Below are 21,551 nucleotides of genomic sequence, written 5' to 3' on the forward strand. Positions count from 1 at the left end.
CGCCGTTAACGAAACTACTGTTGTAAAACAGTGCCAAAGCCAAAATAAACAAACCAACAAGGGATCGTAGAACCCGAAATGCCCCCGCGATGCATTCAGTAATTGCACAAGGAACAGAAATGATTTGGTCACTGTGCACCGGACATTTGACGTACTGACCTCAAATCAATAATCATGGGTCATTTCCCAGTCATAAGTGACCTCCGAATCAAATGTGACCTTAGTCCAAAGCATTCTCTAGTAATTTTGCAAAAAAAGGTCTGTTTTTTGGGATAATGTGACCTTGACCTTTGACCTACTGACCTCAAAATCAATAGGGGTCATCTGCTGGTCATGATCAAACTACCTATTAAGTTTCGTGATCCTAGGCCCAATCGTTCTCAAGTTTTTGTCCGGAAACGGTTGAACTGTTCTGGGTCACTGTGACCTTGACCTTTGACCTACTGATTTCAAAATCAATAGGGGTCATCTGCTGGTCATACTGAACTTCCTTTTAACTTTCGTGATCATAGACCAAAGCATTATTAAGTTATCACCCAGAAACCGTTAGCTATTCAGGGTCACTGACACCTTGACTTTGACCTACTGACCTCAATATCAATAGGGGTCATATGCTGGTCATGATCAAACTCCCTATTAAGTTCCGTGATCCTAGGCCTAAGTGTTCTCAAGTTATCATCCGGAAACGGTTTAACTGTTCCGGGTCACTGTCACCTTGACTTTTAATCTACTGATCACAAAATCAACAGGTGTCATTTGCTAGTCATGACCAACCTACCCTATCAATTTTCGTGATCCTAGGCCCTAGCGTTCTTCAGTTATCATCCAGAAACCAACTGGTCTAGACCAACCGACAACTGCAAAATAAGATATCCCTCCCATAATAATAATGAACTTAGAGTAAAAACAAAAATTTTAAACCTTCATCAGGCATATTAATATGTTTCTTCAGCTCCGTCAAATTCCTCTCTACGGTTGATAGAAGTCTTACATCTAAACATGCGCACACTCTTAGAATATATTCAACTGCTTCCTGGTCCGTTCTAGATTTGTCTACACCTATTGATGCTGTCAATCCGACCACCTGAAACATTTTAAAATACTTTTTCATATCCGAGCACTTTAAACTAAAGTTTGCGTTTGTATAATCTTAACTGCTATGAAAAGAAATAAAATTAATTAAGTACTTAACCATGTCCTGACCTGACCTTACCTATTATCTTTACTAATAATGACATGTTGTCGATTTCTTACTTAAAGAGTATTTATCAAATAATATGTATTATTATACGCAGATATCTACAAATCCAGATTGAAATTAAAAATGATAAAAATGGCAAGAAACTCGGAAACGCCACGGAACGGGGTTTACGACATTTGACAATGTAGGCCTTGATATGAATACAAAAGTATGTAATGCTAGCAACCAATATCAAAATTTTGAGGACTAACATTATCCAACCTTTGTTTCAAGAACAGCTACCTAGACATCAAGTTTGGTGACAATAGGCCTATCCAAACTAAAGATACTGAGCGGAAACCATTTTCTTATTTCAGTAACAGTTATCTTACCTCGATAAAAGCTATATACACACGGGCACCCAAACAAAAGTTACTGAACAAAAACAATTCTTCCATTTTAGTAATTGGGACTTTGACCCCCAGTTGCTCAAAATGCAATACCAAATGTCATCTCTACACAAGCTAAGTGCACACCAAGTTTCAACACTATATCACATTTCTAACTGGCTATCTTGTGGAAGCCATGATTTATTCTATTTTTAATAACAGTGGCCTTTGTCTTGATAAAAGCTATCTTCTACCTTAATTTGGTTGTAAAGGTACACCTAAACTAACGACATTGAGCACACGGTATTTTTCTACTTATAGTAACAGTGTCCTTGACATTGATCCGAGTGAATCCAAATACAATCCCAATTTTGTCTAAATAAACGTTACCTATACACGAAGCTTAAAGGCAACAGATCAATCGAAACTAATGTCTGACGCCACTCCTTGCAGAATGACATACCCCTTTCATATAACGAATCTTTTGAAACCGTGTTAAAAATGGAAAATTTAATCATAATGTTCTTCATTACATTACATCATCAAAGTATAACTTACTTACCTGTGGCATTTCATTTCCTGTCTGGTTTTTTTCAACCATATACTTTCTCATCAGTAAACTGTAAGGCCCCTCGACTATCGTGCGGTGGCATTCATCAAGAATAAATAGAGAAAATTCTGACAAGCTTTTTATAACCTTGTCTTCCAGATTATTTACTAGGATTTGTGGTGTTAAACAAAGAATGTCATAATTTTCTACAAACACGTTCACCATTCTTGAGCCATCATCATCTTCTGTGATCAGTTTTGTCTAAATTAGGAAATATAGTACAATGTATTTTAATGAACACATATAACTGATCAGGGCCCAGTTGTTCAAAACTTTAAACAGCTGTTAAACCAAGCTGTTAAAGTTTTATTCAAAATATTAGTCTTGGTGGGAAGCACTAGTTTGATGTTTTGATTTAACTGTAAAGACGTTTTCACCTCGACTGCCAAAATTTCGAAATATACCCTAAAAATAGTCTCGACCGTGAACTTAATCACTTGTTTAAATTGCGACAACGGGGTCCGGTATTGTAAATTGTAATATTGCCGTTTTTAAAAAACAATGTTGGCGAATCAAATGTCTTGTAAGCAAATGCTATATATGACATAAAATACAATGCATGCATTTTTACTCATGTTGTCCTGACTGATCCATTACAGTGCCACTGAAAAGAACACAATTTTGATTTAATGGCACATCACCCGTTACTGCAAAAAATTGACCTCTACACTTGACTTTATGAAATTGTTCCTAAATATTTCAAAGGTTTCATTATCTCTCATGCACAGACTCAGTCAAACCGAGTCTGCTATTATTTTCCTTGGTTGCATTCTATGCTTCCAAAGAATTTTCTTACAGATTTTATTGCATCAATATTTAGGTTAGAATGTGACTTTCATTTCTGTTGCATCAACCCTTTTCACCGTATTAAGCAGCTAAATTGTAACTAATTGTTAAATCGCTTTAAACCAATCAATCATATAATATACTGAAGAAAACAGCAAATATCTTAAAAATACTAAAGTACTTTAAAAGAAAGCGTACAATTGGGCCAACATATTACTAATAAGTATCAAAATTTCAAACATACAAATTTATGCAAAGGACATAATGTTATTCATTTTACTATCACATCCTGTTTTAATACATAAAAATGTTTTGTTTTTAGAAAACGATCAGCGCCCCTATTCCTACCACTTCATTCACAATAAATACAATAAAAAATCTCTGTCAAAAGTATCGGGACTTGCGAATTGTACGCAACTCGTGCGAGTGAAAATTGTGTTGAAAATATTTGTTGGCGCTATAAGGGTTTATACTCATTTCATTCAAACAATACAAAACTGAAAGCTGACAGATTGGAAAAGATAATGATGCTACTATTACGGTCCTTCAATGTAAACAATGTCGTATATCCAACAAAAACTACATATGTATATAATAAAATCAAAGAGTTTTAAATTATTTTTTTTATTTCATGGTACGAAAATATCTTTGAAAGAATAGAATAGAAAAAAATCAATGAAAAGAAAAGCTATATTTAAAGTGAACAATTAAATATCTTACATTTATTTTGCAAAGATAATTTGGGGATTGCGACTGCTTACCTTAAACGCTGGAAGATAAGCTTGAAACATGTCAGACTGTTGTTTAGTGAGAACACCTGTATTTGCCATGAACACAACTTTCCTTGGACCTAAAATCAGTATGGTAAATGTTATAATGCAAAAGAAAAATGTTGAACACTGTAATATTTAAAATATGGGAAAAAACATTTTGCGCCGTATAACTCGCGCAAGCAGCTGGCTCAGATTCTATAAAGTATTGATAATTTCAGAAGTATCCGTACATGAACTATATGATTTCTCAAGAGAACAAGTGAGCAAATTCCTGTTCAAAGATAGATATTCCTTCGTAGCGCTTACCCTTTCCAGTTTGTTGCAGATGTTTCTGTATAATATGCAAGGCAACCAAAGGTTTACCAGATCCAGTCTCTGCACAGATGATAGTATTTCTCCCTAGTATAGCATTTTCTGCTAGTTCTAACTGGTATTTTCGCAATTTTAACGGTGCGTGTGCAGAAATAGCTGTAACAACGAGAAAGAATTTAGAAACTAATTAATCTTATATCTACATTCAGATGTTTGTTTAGATGGTGCTACTTCAGAAGAAACTACATTAGGAATCATTTTATTCCATTACAATACATTTGCACCAAAATGTACATACAGGTACAAATATCCAAAATTACTAAATTTTGACATAAAACCTTTTCCTTAAATCATTTCCCAATTGTATAACTAATTATTTTTTCTCCCACAAATTAAGTACTGAATCGCGTTGAAGTTGAGTTCTTTCTTTTCAGAAAGCTCAAATAATATTTACACAAGAACGTGGAAAACGTACCTTCAATCTGAGCTTCTACTTCTTCATAATCGGACTTATATGGAGTGGAAACCTCCTCGTCATCGTTGCCCTCATTCATGATCTCTTCTATCCTTGTCTGATCTGCGTCATAATATTTCAATGCATGACATTTGCAACACAAAAGTGTAAAGAAAAGCCCATCAAAATCATAAAACCTCAAGACATTACTTCCTCAATCAAAACAATTCAGTTTTAAAAATGGTAATATGTGTTAAAGTTTTGTAAAAGCTTGGGTACATCACAAGATTATTTCACAACAAACTTAAGTTAATTTGAATTTATTCAATAAAATTTGGCAACGGTGTTAAGCTTAATTTCTAGCGTTTGCTATTAAGACATTAAGCACTTACAAAGTGTATTGTTTTCTCCTTGTTTACTGTTTCGTGAATAAATTAACAAATCCTGCCTCAGTGGTGGTATTGGTGGGGGCGCACTTTGATCAGCTGTGTCCATGTATTGCTGTACAAAATCTGAAAAGCAACTGTTTACAGATTGCTTGTACATTGTAAATTAGAGATTCTTAAACACTGACATGTTTAGCATAAATTTTATCATCAAACATGATATATACGGTATATTGATGAGGTTCATACCGTCGACAGACATCCTCATTTTAAACGAAGTAACAAAGGTTTCGTTATCCCAATGACCACACTCTCTCCTTTGTACCTCTTATATTATGTCTTAAAATGTAAATCTAGTAGGTATCAGAGTATTTCATCCATATGAGGTACATGTATGCTAAACGTGACTGAACTAAACTTTTTAATGCCTAAACGGAATCAATATCAATAATTAATGTGGCTACTTGGGTGTTAACAAGCGTTACTTTTGATTTGACCTGTTGACCTAGTTTTTGACCTAATATGACCAAGTTTCGAACTTGGCCTAGAGGTCATCAAGATAAACATTCTGTGCAAGTTTGTATCAATCAAAGCATAAATGAAACCTCTATGTGACTGAAAGCGCCAAAATAGAAAATTTTGCGCTTTCAGGGGCAAAAACTCTAGAGCCTATGAGGAATCTAGCCGGGTTTTGAAAAGAACCGAGATCTTACTGAGACTTAAGTTTTGTGTAAGTGTGTTAACATCGAATATAAAATGTCACTTCTACGGTGTTCATAAGGTAAAATTAACAAATTTTGATTCTTTCAGGGGTCAATTAGGGGCCGTAACTCTGGAACTTATGAATGGATCTGACGGATTCATCATGTAATCCCAGATAATAGTTGTTGAAGATATTTTGCATTTTGTATCCAATCAAACCATGAATTAAGTCTCTATATGGTTGCAAAAGCCAAAATAGGAAAGTTTGGCCCTTTAAGGGGCCATATCTCTGGAACCCATAATAGGATCTAGCCATTTTTCGAAAGGATCTAAGATATTACGCAAAAACAAGTTATGTGCAAGTTTGAATAAAATCAGTTGCAAAATGTGGTCTCTATCGTGTTCACAAGCAATTATGGACGGACGGACGAAGGGCGATCACAAAAACTCACCTTGTCACTACGTGACAGGTGAGCTAAAAATCAGGCCAGCAATTTTATTCAGGAAGAGTTTAAAAGTTTCCACTGTATACATATACGGTCGGTCTACGGATCCTGGACGGTAAGAGATCACAAGCGACCACAATAGCCCACACTGAGCACCAGGTGAGCGAAAAAGACATTTCCCAGCAAGTCAGAAACATGGCCCATGATGTTCATCTAAGAGTGGCTATATTTTGAGCAAAGCCCTCAAAATCTGAGCCCCTGAAAACCGGAAGCCCTTCCATAGGGAGGGGATTTAAGGGTTCAATTTTTGTTATTTTCTTCGTGAGATACATAGACTATCCTTAATAACTGGGTTCACTCAATCCCGGAACCCATTTTTTTAATCCAGACTTTTTTATTCAAGCTTTATATATATCAGCACAAATATGCCCCTGACATCTTAAACAAAATCTTATATCTGACTCATATCTTATCATTTTAAGCTTTATAGGTGGCATTCTTAGTGAAGTTACTGAAATAGGCCAGTTATATATATATATGGATTCAAGGTAAATGTATATGTTTTATAACATGTAGCATGTATTCTACTGACAGCACCTCTTTACACCTTTAGTTTTTGTGTATTCCTTTAGACTCGTTTCAATTTATCAATGAAACCATTCAGAATAAAATACCGTACAAAACCGAACTTAATCACTAATCATTTGGCTATTTTAAATCAAACACCCTTCCAAATCCAGTTTACACACCGGTCTGTTGAGTTTTCTAAACAAAACACCTCACAAAACCGAGCTTCCACGCCGATCTGTTAAGTTTTCTAAACAAAACACCTCACAAAACCGAACTTCCACGCTGGTCTGTCGAATGTTCTTAACCAAACACCTCATAAAACAAAACTTCAACTCTAGTGTGTCGACTGTTTTAACTAAACACCTCACAACATCGAACATCCACGCTGGTCTGTCGAATGATCTAAACCGAACACCTCACAAAACCGAATCTCCACGCTGATCAGTCGAATGTTTTAAACAAAACACCTCACAAAACCGAACTTTCACACTGGTCTGCCGAATGGTCTAAACCAAACATCTCACAAAACCGAACTTCAATGCTCGTCTATCGAATATCTCACAAAATCGAGCTCCAATGTTCGTCTGTCGAATGTTCGAAACCAAACACCTCACAAAACCGAACTTCCATGTTGGTTTACGTCGCCCGCTTAGCTCAGTAGGGAGAGCGTTGGTCTACGGATCGCATGGTCGCGAGTTCATCTCCGGGCGGGACGTATGTTCTTCGTGACAATTTCATAAAACACATTGTGTCTGAAATCATTCGTCCTCCTCTGATAATTCATGTGAGGAAGTTGGCAGTTACTTGCGGAGCACTGGTTAGGTTAACTACACACCGTCACATGACTGAAATATTGTTGGAAAACGGCGTTATAATTAAACCCAAAAGAAACAAACAAATCCACGCTGGTCTGTCGAATGGTCTAAACCAAACACCACACAAAACCGAACTCCAATGCTAGTCTGTTGAATATTCTAAAACAAACAGTCACAAAACCGAACTTCCACCCTAGTCCACGCCCGCCCGTTTAGCTCAGCAGGAAGAGCGTTGGTCTACGGATCGCAGGGCCGTGAGTTCGATCCCCGGGCGGGGCATTTGTTCTCCGTGACAAATTGATAAAAGACATTGTGTCTGAAATCATTCGTCCTCCACGTCTGATAATTAATGTGGGGAAAGTGGCAGTTACTTGCGGAGAACAGATTTGTGCTGGTACAGAATCCAGGAACACTGGATATGTTAACTACCCGCCGTCACATGACTGAAATACTGTTGAAAAACGGCGTTAAACCCAAAACAAACAAAAAAATCCACGCTGGTCTGTCGGATGGCCTAAACCAAACACATAAAACCGAGAGCTCCCACGCTCATCAGTCGGACGTTCTAAACCATACACTACACAAAACCGAACATCCGTGCTGATATATCGAATGTTCTAACACATGCCTCTCACAAAAAAAGAACTTACCTGCTGGTCATTTGACTGTTCATAAAAACACCTCACAAAAACAGAATCTCTACGCTTGTCTTTAGACTGTTCTAAACCAAACACCTCACTAAATAGTTGTAATCCTCGCTAGCGGGGCTAGCATGAGTCCATACCGAACCTTTAACACGTCTGACTGATGTTCTTAAGCAAACATCCCTCCAAACTGAACTTTTACAGTGGTCTATCCGCTGTTCCAAACCAAATACCCCAAATCGAACTGTTCAGTCTAGAGCGACTCCACTGATGAACTAGAAAGATTCTTATGAGAAAAACTTAATGTAATTGTAAAGAGATTTTAAAATATCTCTTCATTTCTTATGTAAAACATGTTTTATGGTTACCTGACTGTGGCATAAACGACGATGGGTTTGCTATAAAGTCTGGCTCCATCTCCTGTACTATTTGTTGATGACCTTTCTTCATAAGGACATCAAGGAAGTCGTAATACCATTTCTGAGGTGCAACTCGACATTGCATTCTTTCAAGCAGAACCATAGTTGAATATATATCGCCTTTATTTGCAAACATAGCCAGAATAACTTCTTCATCAGCTCCATTGATAACATCTCTCGCTCTCAGCTCTGACACGAACTCTTTTGCAATAACTATCTTTTCAAGATACGGTGTAAACAAACGCATAACTGTTTTGACATGAGCAGAAAATTCATCAAAATTGTTATTGGACAACAGCAATGCCTTCAGATGATGATAATCTGTAAATAAACATTGACTTCCCTTCATTTTAATAAAAGCTATATTTCATCTACATAAATACCTATTTTGAACCAAATCAGATAGTATGAATTATTTTTACACGCTACATTGAAAGTTTACGTTAACTAGGTAAAAGTTTTAGCAACAAATAATAAAAACAAACAAAACTACATGTACGTTATTTATTGATTGTTAAATGGTTTCTGGTCTTTTGAAAATATAGCTTAGTCAATAATATCTGAACAGTCAATAAACGATTTTGCCATAAAAAGTAATGCAATAGCAATAACTAACATGCTGACAACATTTCAAATGTGTGTGTGTGTGTGTGTGGTGCACCCGTCTGCGTGCTGGGTGTTTCGTTTTGATTATTTTAACACAATGGAAGATTATTTTAAGATCGGGCTAGCAGTTTCTGACGAGACTATTTTTCAAGTTTTTCAGTGTAACTTCAAATATACATATACGGAAAAGTAACCACGTACCCTAGGGGTCATGTTTCTATTCTTTTTGTACAAATTGGAATAATATGAACACTCTTTGGACAGGGTCATATTTACACGTTTGGTTAATTTTATTCTAAATCAAGTCAGCAACTTCAGAAACGTATAGTTTTAAGATTCAAACATATTACATATGTGGAAAAGTAACCCCCACCCTAAGAGGGTCCATAGTTTTTTACCATTCTAAAAATTAAACAAAATACGTGGATGGTCATCCGAAACATTTCTGTAATGTTCTTTTGAAGTGGACTATCCGTTTAGGAGGATATATTATTTAAAGTTGCTTTTACATATTTAGCTCTGCTGGCACTAATCACAGATATACTTGATATCGTTTGAAAAAAATCTGGCCGGACGGACAGGTGACAGATGTACGACAGACGTTGAGTCATCACAGTGATTGGATTACACACAAGGGTCAACGTACAAAATCAAACAAATTATATTGAACGTTTCATAAAAACATATATTTTCCGAAATCTCGAATACTCTAGACACAAACAACAAACAGAATGATTTAATTTTTTTACCTCTTAGTATGATCTTAGCCTTCAATCTGTATGGATAAGAGTTGCGTCTGTGTTTGCCATATAATAATGTTTGAAGGGATAAAAAATGTGTAGATGACTTTAGTACTAGTCCTAATTCTCACTATACGACCTTGATCCCGAATTATAATGACTCACAGCTTTACTATGCGATTTCAGGATGAAGACAAATTTTCCAGATATTCAGAAATGTTTAAGGATAAAAATATCAAACAATAGATGCCATTTCGACAAAAGATGTTGAAAATGGATGACCTTGATCTTAAAAATATGTTGGTGAAGTCGACTAGTAAGTACATGACTTTGCTGTGACCTTAATTCGAAATTCGTTTAATGAATTTAATATGAAAAGACATCCATGTGATATTCTGTATTACCTGCACTCTCCAGCGCATCTAGAAATGACTTCCATTTCCCAGGCTCCCTTGAACTGAGGACACATTCTAGAAGATCTTCTCCTGCCTTGTATGTTTCGTCCCTCAAGTACAGGTTCTTTATTCTGGAACTGTCCTCTTAAATATCCAATATAATTTATTAATATATATTTCGTAACAATCGATACAAAACATATCGAACTAAATGGTGATGGTGATATTTTTGATTGTCAAATATAAACCAAAATGTACTCAAATGCTTACAGGAATAGATTTAACATGAATAAAAATCACATTTTGATATAAAGCCATATTTCACATAGATCGGATCGAATCAAAGTCTTATTCTAGAAAGTCGGCAACGCGAAGTCGCCAAACTTAAATCATAAACTGACCTGTAGATATGACTGACCGTGCCTCGAGATGTGACACTATGGTAGGTTCTTTAATACACCTAACTATTTCCTCACGTAAGTCTCGGACTCTGATCTCAATATCCCTAGATATTCCTAAAATAGCAAATCGTTATACAAAATGATTATAGAGATGAACTGTTTAATACCACATGGACATTTTCTTAAATAGGTAAATTAAAATCTTACAACTTGTGCAAATATACTTTCGAACGTTTTGAAACAATTATGATATTCTTTTATCTGAGATCAACACCTCACTTTATTATTACAATACCTGAAGCAAGACGTCAATATTATTACACTAGATTAATATAACCAATGCTTAAAGTGTGTCTTTTTCTAACAGAATGCGTGACCAATACATATACATATAACCAAACAAGAGGGCCAAGATGGCCCTAGGTCGCTCACCTGAGAAACACACCATAACACAAAATAACAGTGTAAACATGTTTGTCAGACCTAGTGATTTCATGGAAATAATTATTCTGACCAATTATCATTAAAATTTGAGCTAAAATCTTGAGTATAAGTGAGTATTTTCTGTGATTTGACCTAGTGATCTAGTATTTGACCACAGATGACCCATATTCGAACCAAACTGACCAAATTTCATGAAGATCAATTGAAAAATACAGCCTCTATCGCATACACAAGGTTTTTGTTTGATTTGACCTAGTGACCTACTTTTTGATCCAAGATGACCCATATTCAAATTTGAATTAGATTTCATCAATGCGATCATTCTGACTTAATTTCAGAAAGATCAATTGAAAAATATAGCCTCTATGGCATACACAAAGTTTTTCTTTGATTTGACCTAGTGACCTAATTTCTGATCCCAGATAACCTATATTTGAACTTGACCTATATTTCATCAATGCAATTATTCTGACCAAATTTCATGAAGTTCAAATGAAAAATACAGCCTCTATCGCATACACAAGGTTTTTCTTTGATTTGACCTAGTGACCTAATTTTTTACCCTAGATGATCCTTTTTTCCAAATCGGCCTAGATTTCATCAAGGATATCATTCTGACCAAAATTCATGAAGATTAGTTGAAAAATACAGCTTCTATCGCATATACAAGCTTTTTCTTTGATCTGACCTAGTGACCTACTTTTTGATCCCAAATGACACATATTCAAACTCGACCTAGAGATCATCAAGGTAATCATTCTGACCAAAATTCATGAAGATTAATTGAAAAATACAGCCTCTATGGCATACACAAGGTTTTCCTTTGATCTGACCTAGTGACCTAATTTTTGATCCCAGTTGACCCATATTCAAACTTGACCTAGATTTCATCAAGGCAATCATCCTGACCAAAATTCATGAAAATTAATTGAAAAATACAGCCTCTAGCGCATACACAATGTTTTTCTTTGATTTGACCTAGTGACCTAGTTTTTGACCCTAGCTGACCCCTTTTCGAATTTGACCTAGATTTTATCAAGGTAATCATTCTGACCAAAATTCATGAAGATTAATTGGAAAATACAGCCTCTATCGCATACACAAGGTTTTTCTTTGATTTGACCTAGTGGCCTAGTTTTTGACCCCAGATGACCCCTTTTCGAACTCGGCCTAGATTTCATCAAGACAATCATTCAGACCAAAATTCATGAAGATTAATTGAAAAATACAGCCTCTATCGCCTACACAAGGTTTTTCTTTGATTTGACCTAGTGACCTAGTTTTTGACCCCAGATGACCCCTTTTCGAACTCGGCCTAGATTTCATCAAGGTAATCATTCTGACCATGTTTCATGAAGATCAGTTGAAAAATACAGCCTCTATCGCATACACAAGCTAAATGTTGACAGACAGACGACAGACGACAGACAGACGACAGACGACGGACGCCGGACATCGAGCGATCAGAAAAACTCACCTAAGCATTGCTCAGGTGAGCTAAAAAATATCAAAGATATCATTAGGACGGCCTTACATTAAATAAACTGAATTTGCAACGGAGGACTAAATACGTCATTTTTACTGATTTTCTGTTGGAAATATCAGCGTCTAACTCAACTGGCATTTTTCTATACCCTTTGCTTATATATATATATATATATATATATAGTTAATTGGTTTGAAAATGATTTTATCTGCTATTATCTTGCTTGGTTGCTTTCTATGCTTCCAAAGGGTCTTTTCACAGCTTTTATTTTCACTATTCCTAATCTGGCAAAAAGTCCTCTTATCAAATGAATTTCTATTCAAAGCTTTTATATTTGTTTCCAGATCAGCCAGGTTTGTATTTGGCATGATATCGCGGGAATATGAGAATTGCCCGAAGCGACGAAATAATATTAACTGGGCTAAAGAAGGTTGTTTTTGTGGATGCACGAAGGTTGATCACTATATATCAGGTTTTTCTTGGCATTGTTGTAAAGTTAAATTTTTACAACATAAATTTACATCCATCATACATAGTTTTAGTATTGTAAAATATTATGTAACAGTCTAATATTTTATCACATTTTTTTCGTATATTCAAATAGTATGGTATTTTAAGCTTGGAAGCAAAGACTTTTAGCTAGTCTATTAAGGGCATTCAGCTAGTCTATCAAAAACTGCTGATTTATCAATATAGATCATTCTTCTCAATAACAATATAGTTCAATATATTCATTTATGATACTTTATTCATTAAATGATCAAGATCTTCGAGTGACTTGTCGTCTAATTTATCATGGTTCAAAGTTCAGATGCACAGGAATTGAACCAAGAGGGTGTTAGCCCGAGTGGTTAAATATCTAAGCACCTCAACAATGAACCTTGGTAAATTAGACGATAAGTTAAACTTTAGTTTTTAACTTAATAATTAATTTTTGAAAAAAAATCTGAATTTTTCAATATGAGCACAGCTGTCGACCAAATCAAAAAATGACCATAAATTCTGTGAAAGAAACTGGATATATGGTCAAAATATTTTTGTGGTCCTTAAGTGTGCTCACTACCAGAAACATTCCTATTTGACCTAAAAATGGTAAAATATGCTTTTTCTCAAAAATGAGTGATTTCAGAAATATTTGGTGACATATTTTGATTAAAATAATAAATTTGTTTCTAGAAAACTGAATTCACTATACAGGACAAACATTCTAGTAGCAAGCAATGTATATTTTTTTCTAACTATGACACATCTTTAAAAATTCCAATTGCTATATAAGGCTTAAGGTAAAGAATATGTAATGAGCGGGAATTTCAAAAACAAGTTGCGTCTTTGATAACATGTTTGAATAATAGCAAAAGCTGATATTCACCCGATGTACAATTATTAAAGAGATCAAATGTACACTTCTTACGCAAATGGCGTCGAAATATCACGTTTTAGCCTTGCCCTAAATATTTGTGACGTTGTACTTTTTACGGCGATTAATTTGGTTTCGTGCGTCCATTAAATTCAGAAGTATTTATTTTTTCTTTTAATATAACAAGCCCGTTGAAACGTTTACGGTGATGTAATTTTCAAATATGTTCTCCGACTTTTCGCCGGCAGAAAGCTTACTTTATGCAAAAATCATACCAAACTCTTTCTACGAAATTATTGTTTTTCTAGCGGAATGATTAAGTAGTGTGTAAAAACTGTCCTATAGATTTTTTAAAAAACAAACTAAAACTAGAGCTATCACTAAAGGTGATGAATGTACCCCCCACCCCCGCATGTACTGACACAGTACATTGCAATTTGACGCACACAAGATTGCATAATTATGTGGACTTTATGTATATAGATTGTATGTATACAGTATAGTAACAAAAAACAAAGTGCCATAACTATGCAGAATATTTATCTAAAAGAACGTAACATGCACCATGCACAACTAGGGTTGGCACTGATCACTTGTGTGAAGTTTCATTAAGTTGTGTTCAAGGGTTTGCAAGATTAGGCGCGCACAAGATTGCATATGCAGACTGTATGTACATAGTATGTTAACAAGAAACAAAGTCCAAAACTCTGCAATTTTTGTTGTTGAAAGAACGTGACATGCCCGATGCACAACTAATGTTGTTACTGATCACTTGAGTGAAGTTTCATTAAATTGTGTCAAGGGGATGAGGAGAGATGGTGCGCACAAAATTGTGTCTATGTATATAGTATAGTAACAAAAAAACAAAGTCCCGTAACTCTGCAAAAAAAAATTCTGAAAGAACCAAACATGCCCCATGCATAACTACTGTTGTTACTGATCACTTGTGTGAAGTTTCATTAAATTGTGTCAAGGGGATCAGGAGAGATGGTGCGCACAAGATTGTGTCTATGTATATAGTATAGTAACAAAAATCAAAGTCCCGTAACTCTGCAATTTTTTTTTCTGAAAGAAACTAACATGCCCCATGCACAACTACTATTGTTACTAATCACTTGTGTGAAGTTTCATTAAACTGTGTCAAGGGGATGAGGAGAGATGGTGCGCACAAGATTGTGTCTATGTATATAGTATAGTAAAAAAAAACAAAGTCCCGTAACTCTGCAAAAAAAATTCTGAAAGAACCAAACATGCCCCATGCACAACTACTATTGTTACTGATCACTTCTGTGAAGTTTCATTAAATTGTGTCAAGGGGATCAGGAGAGATGGTGTGCACAACATTGTGTCTATGTATATAGTATAGTAACAAAAAACAAAGTCCCATAACTCTGCAATTATTTTTTCGGAAAGAACCTAACATGCCCCATGCACAACTACTGTTGTTACTGATCACTTGTGTGAAGTTTTATTAAATTGTGTCAAGGTGATGAGGAGAGATGGTGCGCACAAAATTGTGTCTACGCACAGACGGACAGACAGACAGACAGACAGACAACCTGAAACCAGTATACCCCCCCCCCCCCCTTTACAACTTTGTTGTCGAAGGGTACAATTATCATATAAATTTATTTTAGAGTAAAATGAGCGAAAGAATACGGGGGTCTCCGACTTCGTTTTCACTGTATTGTCTTCAATTTTCTCCTACTCCCATTTTCACGCGCAAATTTGTGCAGCAAAATTTCACAAAGAACTTTTTTGTATTTTAGGGAAATTTGACCAAATGTGTCTGCATGAAAATTCTATTTGTTTTCAACAAAAACTGAATATATTTAAAATGACTTCTTACTGCAAGTGGATATTTAGTCAACTTAGTTTTTACATAATTCTACAGCAAGACAGCTATTGAGCGGCACGAGTTTACTGTACATGTGAAAAGAATGAATAACTTCATATCAGACTTGCTTCTATTCTATTTTCAGGATGAAATATATTTTCCGAAGTATTTCACTTAACAAATCTTCTTACGCAACATATATAAATAACTTTTTCATCATTAAATTAGCACTCTTGGTATTTATACAAATTGGAAATACTTACTGTTAATAGCATGTCAGAGTTAAAGCAAAACTAAATTATTTAGCCATATAATTCTATTTGTCTTAATACCTCAATCCATTTTAAAACAAGAGGGCAAAGATGGCCCTAGGTCTCTTACCTGAGAAACACATCATAACAGTGTAAAAATATGTTTCCCAGATGACCCATACTTGAACTTGGCCTAGATTTCATCAAGCCAATCATTCTGACTAAATTTTGTAAGTATCCAGTGTAAAATGCAGCCCCTGTTGCATACACAAGGTTTTTCTTTAATTTGACCGGGTGACCTAGTTTTTGACCCTAGATGACCCATATTCAAACTCAACTTTGATTTTATCCAAACAAATATTCTGATCAAATGTCATGAAGATCTGGTGGAAAATGCAGCCACTACTGCATACACAAGGTTTTTCTCTAAATTGAATAGTGACCTAGTTTTTGACCCCAGACGACACATTTTCAAACTTGGCCTATATTTCATCAATGGTAATAATACTGACCAAAATTCATGAAGATCAACTAAAAAATACAGCCTATACAGGCTGTCTAGCATACCCTGACAAAAAATTAGGGCTAATTTTAGGGCAATTTGTACAAAAAAATAGGGCTAAAATTAGGAATTTGGTACAATTTAAAGGAAATTTTAGGGCTAAATTTAGGAATTTTCAAATTAAAATATGGACTTTAAAGACCATGTAATGTGCTTACCTTTATGTGATTGACATAAAAGTAACTCACAAATAGTGCTTTATTTACAGAAAAGACGTCTACCAGCTTTCCACTGTTTTCAGCTATTGTTGGCTGTATCCTGGAAATAAACAGAAATGAGAATTAACTACTTTGACTAAAAGTACACATTAAAAAGAGCACAGTGTCACTAGCTATACACTTACTACGTCTGACTGTAAAGAGTTTAATTATGGCCTCCTCTTCTTCCCTTATAGCCATCACAATCAACACCATATTTTTTTATTCTTTAATTTTTTAAACAATGAAACAATGCCAAAAAGTAAGAAATGCTGTCAATTGGAGTACAGTGTATTGCCAGCAACAGTGCATATCAGAGTACACAAAATGAGAGTGAACTAAGACAAGTGTTCAACAAACTCATAACTATGATTAATTTGTACAGAAATTATAACACACTTATTACCAACAAATACATAGTTTTACAACATTCAGCATGGACATCAGGTACTTGATATACTTAGAAAATACAAATTAAACCAGCACAGGTCATTAAATTAGCAAATTCACAAAAACTGTTTCCAAGCCATACATTTGTTGACATCAGTGCATGATTGTGAGAAAAATCTCATGAATCGTCTCCTCTTCACCCTTTTCAGCTATCACATTCCACAATAAACAATTTGTTAATTTGAAGCATTGACAGCTCAAAAAAAATTGCAGTGGGAACAAATATACATCTAATAGTCTAATAAAAATGTTGATGGGCATCAGTTACGTATTTGACCAGAGACTTGTATAGCTTGCAAACAATTAACATACATGTATAAAGAATAAATCTGAACTGTGATCACATATTACATAATTATGAAGAACAGGCCAAGTAAATAATCAGAATTTGACCTGATTTGTTATTATGTCTACACCTATATACACCTATTAACTAGGTATTACTTCTGCACTGTGTGTATGCTACACTTCGAGTGAAGGAGCACTAAATATCCCTCAGATAATCTTCATTGGGAAATAGATCTTTCAAGTATCACAATTTACCTTCAGAAATCCTATCTCTGTCATCTAGTCACAACCAATAACAAGCTGAACACATGGATCCACTGGTAAACTGCTTTGAACTGTGCTAAACTGTTTTTTTCTGAATTAGAAGAACTTTTAAACAACATTTAAAACATTTTCTCCTTTTGATCATTGCAAAAATGTTTAAAAATTAGGAATCTTTGTGAAAAAATAGGGCCTTTTTAGGAATTTCCTTTGATTTTTTTTAAAAAAATAGGAATTTTAGCCAAACTGAAAAAAAATAGGAAAAAGTAGGAATTTTAGGGACGCTAGACAGCCTGCCTATATCGTAAACACAAGGTTTTTATTTGATTTGACCTAGTGACCTAGTTTTTGACCCCAGATAATCCATTTTCAAACTTGGCCTAGATTTTATCAGAAAAATTCATGAAGATCAATTGAAAAATACAGCCCCTACTGCATACACAAGGTTTTTCTTTGATTTGATCTAGTGACCTAGTTTTTGACCCCAGATGACCCATTTTCAAATTTGGCCTAGATTTCATCAAGGTAATAATTCTGAACAAAATTCACGAAGATCAACTGAATAATACAGCCTATATCGCAAACACAAGGTTTTTCATTTGATTTGACCTACAAGTAGTGACCTAGTTTTTAACCCCAGATAATCCATTTTCAAACTTGGCCTAGACTTTATCAAGGTAATCATTCTGACCAAAATTCATGAAGATAAGTTGAAAAATAAAGCCTCAATCGCATACACAAGATTTTTCTTTGATTTGACCTAGTGACCTAGTGTTTGACCCCAGATGACCCATTTTCAAACTTGGCCTAGATTTTATCAAGATAATAATTCTGAACAAAATTCATGAAGATCAACTGAAAAATACAGCCTATATCGCAAACAAAAGGGTTTTTTTTATCTGACCTAGTGACCTAGTTTTTAACTACAGATAATCCATTTTCAAACTTGCCCTAAATTTCATCAAGGTTATCATTCTGACAGAATTTCACGAAGATCAGTTGAATAATACAGCCTCTATCGTACAAGCTATATGTTGACAGTCGACAGACGACAGGCAGACGCCGGACATCTAGCGATAACAAAAACGCACCTGAGCAATGATAAAAATACAGCCTCTATCGCATACAAAAGGTTTTTCTTTGATTTGACCTAGTGACCTAGTTTTCGACCTCAGATGACCCATTTTCAAACTCGGCCTAGATTTCATCAAGGTAATCATTCTGACTAAAATTTACGAAGATTAATTGATAAATACAACCTCTATCGGATACACAAGGTTTTTCTTTGATTTGACCTAGTGACCTAGTTTTTGACCTCCGATGACCCATTTTCAAACTCGGCCTAGATTTCATCAAGGTTATCATTCTGACCAAATTTCATGAAGATCAGTTGAAAAATACAGCCTCTATCGCATACACAAGGTTCTTCTTTGATTTGACCTAGTGACCTAGTTTTTGACCCAAGATAACCCATTTTCAAACTTGACCTAGATGTCATCAAGGTAATCATTCTGACTAAAATTCATGAAGATTAATTGAAAAACACAACCTCTATCCCATACACAAGGTTTTTCTTTGATTTGACCTAGTGACCCAGTCTTTAATCCCAGATGACCCATTTTCAAACTCGGCCTAGATTTTATCAAGGTCATTATTCTGACCAAATTTCATGAAGATCAGTTGAAAAATACAGCCTCTATCGCATACACAAGCTAAATGTTGACAGACAGACAGACAGACAAACTCACATAAGCATTGCTCAGGTGAAGAGGGTCATGATGACCCTGAACCGCTCAAATGAGTAATATGAGTCACAAATTTAAAATGGCAAACTGATGCTAAAATATGAGAAAGTATGTCAGTAGGTCAAACTCATGGTCAATGAGTCAGTTTTAAGATCGGTGTGCAAACCTGTACATGTCATCGAAATTTCAAGGCTCTATCTTAAAAACAAGAAAGCAGGTCAATAGGTAAGTAGGTCATGGTCATAGTCAAGTGACCCCTAATACCCCAGGGCGGGGCGTCTTTTTACCACAGAGGCAAAATTTGAACAATCTTGTTAGAGATCCACTAGGCAAAGCTACATACCAAATATCAAAAGCCTAGGCCTTGAACTTTCAGACAAGAAGATTTCTATTTCTTTCCCTATATAAGTCTATGTTAAATTTGGGACCTCAAGGGCAGGGCCTCTTTTCATCCCAGAGGCATAATTTGAACAATTTTGGTAGGGGACCACAAGGTAATGCTACATACCAAATATCAAAGGCCTAGGTTTTGTGGTTTTAGATAAGAAGATTTTTAAAGCTTTTTCCTATACAAATCTATGTAAAACTTGTGAACCCCGGAGCGGGGCCTCTTTTCACCCCAGGGGCATAATTTGAACAATCTTCATAAAGGACCTTTAGATGATGTCACATGCCAAATATCAAAGCTCTATGCCTTGATGTTTTGGACAAGAATTTTTTTTAAGTTTTTCCTTTCGGTTGCAACGGCAACCAGAATTCTGCATGGAATTAAATTCTTTGAACAATTTTGAAAGGCGGCCACCCAAGGATCATTCCTGTAAAGTTTTGTGTAATTCTGCAAAGTGTTTTTCAAGAAGAAGATTTTTTTCGAAACTGCCGACGGACACACGTCACATGACACATGACGGATATCAAGCGGTCACAAAAGCTCACCAAGTATTTCTATTTTTAGCTCTAGCGACCCCTAAAAGGGGCCAAGTGCCTCCATTTGAACAAATTTGGGAAAGGACAATATAATTATGCTACGTACCAAGTTTGATGAAGATCCATCAAGAAGTTCATGATAAGAAGTTGTTTAAAAGGTAATTCTATTTTTAGCTCTAGTGGACCCTAACAGGGGCCAAGTGTCCCGATTTGAATAAAATCTGGAGAGGACCATATAATGATGCCACAGACCAAGTTTGATGAAAATCCATCAAGCGGTTCACGAGAAGAAGTCGTTTAAACGTATTTCTATTGTTAGCTCTAGCCACCCCTAAAAGGGGCCAAGTGCCCCCATTTGAATAAATTTGTGAGAGGACTTTATAATAATGCTACAGACCAAGATTGATGAAGATCCATCAATTGGTTCATGAGAAGAAGTTGTTTAAATGTTTTCCTATTCTTAGGTCTAGCGGCCCTTCAAAGGGGCCAAGTGCCCCCATTTGAACAAATTTGATAGAGGACCTCACCAGGATGCTATAGACCAAATTTGGTGTTATTCTGACCGGTAGTTTCAGAGGAGAAGATGTTTAAGTAACAAGAGCTGTCCGTAAGACAGCGCGCTCCACTATTCGGCAATTTGACAGTAAAATAAATAATATAATTATGTCTCAATAAGAGACCTCTACTTTAAAAGGAAGATACATCACGGGGCATAATTAGGTCAAGAACACAAATTAGAGTTATTGGGATTGTTACCACACATGCAGATAATGATGGTAAAGATATATTTTGAGTTTCAAGTCATTACCTTATACAGTACCAAAGTTCAGAAAACGAAGTTTGTCGAAAAATTTAAGTATGCAAGGGGCATAATTTGGTCAAAAATACAAACCAGAGTTATGAGGATTCCTACCACACATGTAGATGATGCTGATAAAGATACATTTTAAGTTTCAAGTCTTTATCTTATATTGTACTAAAGTTATATCCAGAAAGCGAAGATTGCCAAAAAACTTTAAGTATGAAAGGGCATAGTTCTGTCAAAAATACAATTAGAGTTATGGGGATTGTAACTACACATGCAGATGATGATTATAAAGAAATATTTTTAATTTCAAGTC

General features: G+C 35.3%; 1 protein-coding gene and 1 long non-coding RNA gene across 2 annotated transcripts in view; both read right to left on the reverse strand.

Annotated features, from left to right (window-relative positions):
• Positions 1-895: 895 nt before the first annotated feature.
• The window catches only part of LOC123546678 (uncharacterized), a 56,100-nt gene continuing 35,444 nt past the window's right edge, over positions 896-21,551 (reverse strand). The window contains exons 6-14 of the mRNA XM_053550450.1: positions 10,629-10,742; positions 10,237-10,371; positions 8,436-8,807; positions 4,897-5,016; positions 4,526-4,627; positions 4,045-4,206; positions 3,727-3,815; positions 2,132-2,380; positions 896-1,084 (exon numbers count right to left, since the gene is read on the reverse strand). Coding sequence (XP_053406425.1) covers positions 896-1,084; positions 2,132-2,380; positions 3,727-3,815; positions 4,045-4,206; positions 4,526-4,627; positions 4,897-5,016; positions 8,436-8,807; positions 10,237-10,371; positions 10,629-10,742 — 1,532 coding nt within the window. The remainder of the gene's footprint in view (positions 1,085-2,131; positions 2,381-3,726; positions 3,816-4,044; positions 4,207-4,525; positions 4,628-4,896; positions 5,017-8,435; positions 8,808-10,236; positions 10,372-10,628; positions 10,743-21,551) is intronic.
• Positions 16,549-18,043, reverse strand: LOC123550955 (uncharacterized). Its single transcript, XR_008372350.1, has 2 exons — positions 17,756-18,043; positions 16,549-16,823 (listed from the first exon to the last, which is right to left on the reverse strand). It is a non-coding gene; the product is annotated as an uncharacterized LOC123550955 (long non-coding RNA).

The sequence above is a fragment of the Mercenaria mercenaria genome, chromosome 9 (genome assembly GCF_021730395.1).
Source record: "Mercenaria mercenaria strain notata chromosome 9, MADL_Memer_1, whole genome shotgun sequence".
In the NCBI taxonomy this organism is placed as follows: Eukaryota; Metazoa; Mollusca; class Bivalvia; order Venerida; family Veneridae; genus Mercenaria; species Mercenaria mercenaria.